Here is a 7975-nt window from a genome sequence, read left to right on the forward strand (position 1 = left end):
CTGCCCAAGACTTCTTTAAAGTGTTAAAAAGCAAAGATGTCACCTTAATGACTAAAGTGCATCTGACCCAAAACATTGTATTTTAAATTGCCTCATTTATACGGGACAGCTGGACAGTGGATGAGGAAGACCAAAGAAGAATAGATGCATTTGAGTTATGGGGTTGGCAAAAAAAAATATTGACTCTACCATTAACAAATCTATCTTGGAGGAAGCACAGTCAGAAAGAAGGCTCCTTAGAAGTGAGGATTTTGTCTCACATACTTTAGACATGCTATCGAGAGGGACCAGTCCCTGGAGAAGAACTTCCTGCTTGGTAGACAGTGAAAAAAGGAAGACCCTCAATAAGATGGATTGGCACAATGGTTGCAGTAATGGGTTCAAACACAGCAATGATTCTGAGGATGGCATGGGACCTAGCAGTGTTGTACACAGGGTCGCCATGAGTCAGAACAGAATAGATGGTACCTAACAACAAAAACAACATGCTGGATATCCCTAACCAGTGTACTACATCAGTCAATGTCTCAATAAGAAAAAGATGGAACATTTGAAATAGAATAATTAAATGATTATTCATAAAAGGGATATTTAAAAAGTAGGCATGAGAAAGTTAGAGGGGCTAGTACAATAATCCAAAGCTAGTAGTAGCTGAACTAATCTTAGAGCTAAAGGGACAAAAGAGAGGCAGCCTTCCTAGAATTCAGAAGGGAGAGTCACATAAAATAAGATGCCTTGAGAGGAGCAGAGATCTCTGACAGACGTAGAACATCGGATCAAGGTGATCTCATAGGGAGAAATCCAAGGGAATAACCCTGCTTCCTTCTTCCAATCTTCCTCCAGGATTACCCATTGGATGAACTCAACTGTAAATCAGAAGGAATAACCCATATGGGTTAGCCTCTTTGTAGGGTAGAAAAGAGAAGAAGGTAAGGTCTGAAGAGTCAAAGAGAAGATATAATACAGTAAATATTATAAATATATATGTTATATTATATGTGTAATATAACACTGTAAGTACATATATAATCTAATAACATCTGTAATCTAATTACATATAGGACAATGTAGCAAGACAAGAATAAAAAAAAAGGGTAAGAATCAGAAAGGTCAAAATAAAACAGAAATGACATGATGATGTATGTAGAAACATCCAAAGAATCTGCAAATGAATTATCAGAATTAATTGAATAAAATTGAATAGTTGTTACAGGTATATTCACTTCATGATAGTTAACTGAGCTGTACATGTTTTTAGGTATATTGTTGCTGTTGGTAAGCGTTAGCAAGTCAGTTCCGACTCATATAGACCCTGTGTAGGGTTTCCCATGTTTTTAAATCTTTGTGGAGGTAGAAATCTTTTTCTTTCTCCCAAAGAGCAGCTGGAGGGCTTGAACTGTTGATCTTGTGGTTCGCAGTCCAATGTATGCGCTTCTTATTAACAATAAAAAGAAAGAGGTTGATCTTTTGCTCCAATTCCATACCTGGCACAACATAAAACGCAGGGGGTCCTCTGGCCTTTCATAGACTAAGTTTTCAGTGATCTGCTGAGAGAGAGCATAAAGCGCTGCATTATGGATCTGAGCCAAAGTTATGTGGTCAGATTATATTTGATGAGATCTTTTGTAAACCCAGAATTTTGAAGAAATTTATATACCTTTAGAAAGTGACAACTTACATTTTTACTACTGGTAAAATTAGGCAAATTAAGTTAAAATTTTGAGGGGTAAAACATTTAGTAATAAATGGGTTGGTGGTTATGTGCTGTGGAGTTTGGTCTGACTCACAGCGACCCTGCATAGAGTTTCGGAGGCTGTAAATCTTTAGGGTTGAAAAAAGCCTCACTTTTCTCCCACAGAACAGCTGGTAGTTTTGAACTGCTGACTTTGAGATTAACAGCCCAACTTGTAACCACATAGACATTTTACTAGTTTTGAAGATCAAAGTGCTTGTGAGAGAATTCTTTGGACAAAGTGTTTTGAAAATTATGATATTGTTAGACTGAGAAATTAATGAATCATTTTCTTTGAATAATTGTAAAAGAAAAGTCTTAAACGTGAAACTTTAACACCGTATGATTTTACATACAGTCTTTCTACTGAGATATTTGAGTCTATAAGGTAAAACAGGTGTTTAGTGTTTGTAAGAATGAATGAGAAAGTATTGAAAAAAGACAGAGTCACTATTATGCTTGTTTTTATTATTGGATAAGCTGAAAACTGTAATGAAGTATGCATGAGCATCAATTGCAGTGAAAAACAACAGGGCAAATTTCAGATGTAAAATTTTCAGATCTGTTTAAAGTATTTGAGCCATTCATTGTGTTTACGTGTTTTTATTGAAAACTATATTTGATAATAAATTCTTATGTCAGTATTGCTTGAATAAATATAATTTGTCCTTGAAGATGAAGAAAATTATTTGTAGCATACTCTAATTTTCTCAATAACTTTCAACTTTCACTTTAGTCAGAAAACCTGACTGATTAGTCAGAAAACCAAGCCACTGGCAGTCTCCCAATCAACAGACATTTCAAGAAAGAAAAGATATAGAGCAGGGTAATGAGGCAGGTATAACTTATCTTCATTTCATATGAGAAAATTGACTTGCACAGAAATTTAGTAATTTTCCCTTAAATCACAAAGTGTGGGAAAATTGGCACACTTACAAAAGCTGTTATCTTCCTTCTATATGCCACTGCTTTAAATATTTCCAGTTTAAGTGTTTTCTTTAGAGGTAAGTTATCAATAATTTTCTCATTTATGACCACAGAGGGGCTGTTTTGAACCAGGTAACCATATAATCTACTATTCTGGGAATGACAAAGTGAAGAGGAGCGGCATCAAATTCATCATCAAAAAGATCATTTAAAAATCCATTCTGAAGTACAACACTGTTAATGATAGGATAATATTTATACATTTATAAGGAAGAACTGTTAATATGACTATTATTCAAATTTATGCACCCATCACTAATGTCAAAGATAAAGAAATTGAAGATTCTTTTTTTTTAAACCCATTTTTGCAGTGTGAAACTTATCAGACATAAAGCCAAGATGTATTGATAATTATTGGTGATTGGAATGTGAAAGTTGCAAACAAGATCAGTAGTTGGAAAATATGACTTTGATAGAAATGATACTGGAGATTGCATGATAGAATTTTGCAAGACCAACGACTTAATCATTACAAAAACCTTTTTTTCAACAATATATATTGTTCCTGTTCATGTGGACCTTGACGGATGAAATAAACAGGAATCCAATCAACTATATTTGTGGAAAGAGACATTGGAGTAGCTCAGTATCATCAGTCAAAACAAACCAGGGGATGATTGAAGAATAGACCATCAGTTGCTCATGTGCAAGTTCAAAGTTGAAGCTGAAGAAAATTAAAACAACTTCATGAGAGTCAAACTACTACCTTGATTATTTCCCATCTGAATTCAGAAACCATCTCAAGAGTAGATCTGATGCAGTGAGCAATGTTGACCTAAGACCAGATGATGCCAGGAACACCGTACTTGAAGAAAGCAGAAGGTCATTCAAAAGATCAGATAAAGAAAAGTCCAAAATAATGCCTGAAAAGACCCTGAAACTTCTTCTTGAACACAGAATAGCTTAAACAAAAGGAAGAAATGATGAAAGAGCTGAAAAGATTTCAAAGGTGGCTATAGAAGACAACGTAAAGCTATTATAATGAAATATACAAAGACTTAGAAAGCAGCATTTCTCAACTGAGAAAATGAAAAAATTCGAGACTTGAGCTGGAATATTGAAGGGTGACGTTTTACAATCATGATCTCATGTAGTAGTTGTCCTTTTGTAAATGATTTATTTCATTCAGCCTACTGTCCTCCAGGTTCATCCATGTTATGAGGTGTTTCACAGATTGTTGTTCTTTAACATTATGTATTATTCTATTGTGTGTACATACCATAGTTTGTTTATCCACTCTTTTATTGATAGGTTATTTAGTTTGTTTCCATCTTTTAAAAAAATTGTTATTGTGATAAACATGGGTGTGCATATGTTTACCTCTTATTTCTCTTGGATATATACCAAGTAGAGGGATTGCTCAGGCATATGGCATTTCTGCTCCCAACTTTTTAAGGAATTGCCATGCCATTTTCCATAGTGGTTGCACCATTATACAGTCCCACCAGGAGTATATAAAGGTTCAGTCTCTCCACATCCATGCCAGCATGTGCTGTTTCCTGATTTTTTTAAAACTTTACTATTAATGCTGGGGTGAGATGATTTCGCAGTGTTTTGATTTGCATCTCTCAACGGCTAATGATTGCAAGCATTCTTTCATATGTTTGTTGGCTGCCTGAATATCTCTTTGGTGAAGTGTCTATTCATGTCCTTTACCATTTTTTTCACTGATTATTTGTCCTTTGTCATGATGAGGTGTTAAAGTTTTCAATGAATTTTAGAGATTAGTCCCTTGTCTGACATGTCATTGCCAAAACTTTTTTCCCAGTATGTGGTTCCCAGTCTAGTTTTTAGGAGATCCTAGTTATCTAGTTTGTATTCTGCTATTTGTGTGTTTTCAGTTATGTTTGATAGTTTATTTATGCCAGGTGTTAGGGTCCCTAAGTTTGTCCTTATCTTTTTTATTGATGACTTTTATAGTTGTATTTAGGAGCCCTGATGGCATTCTAGGATAAACATTAGACTGCTAACCACAAGGCCAATGGTTGAAACCCTTCAGCTGCTCTGTGGGAGACAGATGTGTCTTTCTGTTTTCATAAAGATTTTTCAGAAACAAAATACAGGGTTGCTGTGGGTCAGAATCATCTTCATGACAATGGGTTTGGTTTAATTTCATAATGATAGGTTTTACCTTTAGGTCTTTGATCCATCATGAATTCTTTTTTTATATATAGTGTGAAATATGGGCCCTGTTTCATTTTTCTACAAAGGGATATCCAGTTTTACAAGCACCATTTGTTAAGGAGACTATCTCCTCATTGAATGCCCTTTGTGAAAGATCAGCTATTCATAGAGAATGGATTTACTTTTGGGTTCTCAAGTCCATTCCATGGGTCCATGTGTCTGTCATTGTACCAGTGCCAAGCTGTTTAGACTACCATAACTATCTAGTAGGTTTTGAGTTCAGAAAGTGTTTTACTTTCTACTGTTTTTAAAAGCCAATTTGGAAGACATTCATTTCAGTTTCTAATCTTATTTCTCGGGTTAAGATTTTAAATACAACATTGATGTATAATGTATTAATTGATGATAAAGAGTACCTTTATCTGGTTCCCATTCACAAGAAGAATGCTTTCAGTCTTTCTCCATTGAGACTAATGTTGGGCTTTTCTTTAGTGGTGGTGGTAGTGGTAGTGGTGGTTGTGTGCTGATCAGTTCCAACTCATAGTAACCCAGTATAGGATTTCCTAGACTGTAAATCTTTACATTAGCAGAAAGGCTCATCTTCTTCACATGGAGCAGCTGGTAAATTCAAACTGCTGAATTTATGGTTAGCAGTTCAGTTTATAATCTACTATGCTAACAGGGTTCCTTTTCTTTGCAGTGCTTTCATTATCTGGGGTCTCTCTTGTTTCCATATAAAATCAGTGATTAGTTTTTCCATCACTTAACAGAATGATGCTGGAATCTGGATCGAGATTGCATTTTGTCTGCAGGTTGCTTTGGGTAGCATTAACATTTTCACTATGTTAAGGCTTCCTATCCATGAGTATGGTATATTCTTCCATTTATGTAGGGTTCTCATAGTGGTGTTTTGTAGCTTTCTTTGTGCACATTTTTTGTTTTTCTACTCTAGTTAGATTTACTTCTCAATATTTCATCTTTTGTGTATCTAGTGTAAATGACCCAAGTCATGGTATTTTCAATTGCCTCATATGCATGTGAAAGTTGAACAATACATAAGGAAGAACATAAAAGAAGTGATACATTTGAGTTATGATTTTGGAGAAGAATACTGAAAGCACCATGGATTGTCAGAAGAACAGGTCTGTATTGGAAGAAGTCCAAACAGAATGCTCCTTAGAAGCCAGGTGTCTCTCATACTTTGGACATAATATCAAGACAGACCAGTCCCTGGAGAAGGATGTTATGCATGGTAAAGTGAAGGGTGAGTGAAAAAGAGGAACACCCCAAATGAGGATGAATTGACATTGCAATCACAGCAATGGGCTTAAGTATAACAACAATTGTGAGGATGGTGCAGGACCAGGCAGTGTTTTGTTTTGTTGTACATAGGGTTTCTATGAGTTGAAATTGACTCCATGGGACCTAACAACAACAGTGTACATGGCATTGTTTTCCTGATTTTCTTTTCAGACTTTTCTTTGTTAATGTAAAGGAATTTGTCTGATTTATGTATGCTGATCTTATGATTTATATATGCTAGTAGTGTAGTGGTTACGAATTGGGCTGCAAACCTCAGGGTCAGCAGATCGAAACTACCAGCTGTTCCACAGGAGAAAGATGAGGCTTTCTGCTCCCATAAAGATTTATAGCCTTGGAAACCCTGTACAGGGTTGCTATGAGTCGGAACTGACTCCATGGCACATAACAACAACAACCCCTTTGTAGAATCCTTCAATTTGTTTCAGTAGCTTTCTTGTTGAGATTCTGAGATTTTCTATGTATAGGAACATATCATCTGCAAATAGAGATAGTTTCATTTAAAAAGAGACAATTTTCAGTTTCTCATCTTATTTCTCTGGTTAAGATTTCAAATATAATATTGATGTATTAATGTATTAATTGATGCATTAATTGATGATAAAGGGCATCCTTGTCTGGTTCCTATTCACAAGAGGAATGCTTTCAGTTTTTCTCCATTAAGACTGATGTTGGGCATTGGTTTTGTATATGTACCCTTAATTATGTTAAAGAATTTCCCTTCTATTCCTATTTTGTTGAACACTTTTGTCTTAAATCAAGAATGGGTGTTGGATTTTGTCAAATACCTTTCTGCATTGATTGATATGATCAGAAAATATTATGTAAAGCAAAAAAAAAAAAAAAACAAGCAGTACCACAAAAAAGCACACAGCAAAATGACAACAATTAATTTATCCTTATTGGCAATTACACTGACTGTCAATAGATTAAATATAATAGTCAAGAGATAGAGTATAACAGAATTAATAATAAAACAAGACATATCAAAGTATGGAAAAGTACATCAAGACAATGCCAATTTTTAAAGATCAGGAGTAGGAATATTAATTTCTTATAAAATAGACTTGAAGGTAAAAACCAGCATAAGAGAAAAGGAAGGACATTATATAATAATTAAAGAGTCAATTGAACATAGTCATAAGTATCTATGCCTCTAATGAAAGAGTCTTAAAATACATAAATTAAACTCTAACAGAACTGATGAGAGAAATCTAAAATAATAGAGGAATCCTGGTGTGGTGCTGTAGGATAAGCACTGGATTGCTGCAATTACACTATTTATTCCCTTTCTTTATTTAGTGATTGTCTTTGTTTGCAAATTAATATCTCTGGTTCCTATTTTTAATCTTGTAGGTTTGCTTCACTTTGGATATTTCTTTATCTGGGTTAACTTTTGTGTGGTGTTGTCATATATATTAATCTCGGGTTGTGGTCTGCTCTTTTTGGTTCTCTGTCTGAAGAACTCCCTTTAGTATGTCTTATAAGGTTGGTCTGGCTTTAACAAATTCCTTAAATTTTTGTTAGTCTAGAGATGTCCTGGATCACCATCGTATCTGAAGCACAATTTTGCGGGGTATATTTTTTTGATGGGTATTTTTTTTTTTGTTTTTCCTTTCAGGGTTTTATATCGGTCATCCCATTCCCTCTTTCCTATAAAGTTTCTGCTGAGAAATCAGAACTTAGTCTTATTGGCTTTCCTTGTAGGTAACTTCTTGCTTGCTTTTGCTTTTCCAAAGCTGCTTTCAGAATTCTTTCCTTTCCTCTGGTTTTGGAAAGTTTGATTATAATGTCTTGGTGATTTTTTTTTTT

At 34.8% G+C, this 7975-nt stretch overlaps 1 protein-coding gene across 1 annotated transcript in view; it reads right to left on the reverse strand.

Moving 5' to 3' along the window:
- Positions 1-591: 591 nt before the first annotated feature.
- Positions 592-7975, reverse strand: part of LOC102840843 (chromosome unknown open reading frame, human C3orf30) — a 13393-nt gene continuing 6009 nt past the window's right edge. The window contains exons 3-4 of the mRNA XM_006864203.1: positions 1485-1544; positions 592-696 (exon numbers count right to left, since the gene is read on the reverse strand). Coding sequence (XP_006864265.1) covers positions 592-696; positions 1485-1544 — 165 coding nt within the window. The remainder of the gene's footprint in view (positions 697-1484; positions 1545-7975) is intronic.

Source organism: Chrysochloris asiatica, unplaced genomic scaffold, assembly GCF_000296735.1.
Source record: "Chrysochloris asiatica unplaced genomic scaffold, ChrAsi1.0 scaffold00061, whole genome shotgun sequence".
NCBI classification, from domain to species: Eukaryota; Metazoa; Chordata; class Mammalia; order Afrosoricida; family Chrysochloridae; genus Chrysochloris; species Chrysochloris asiatica.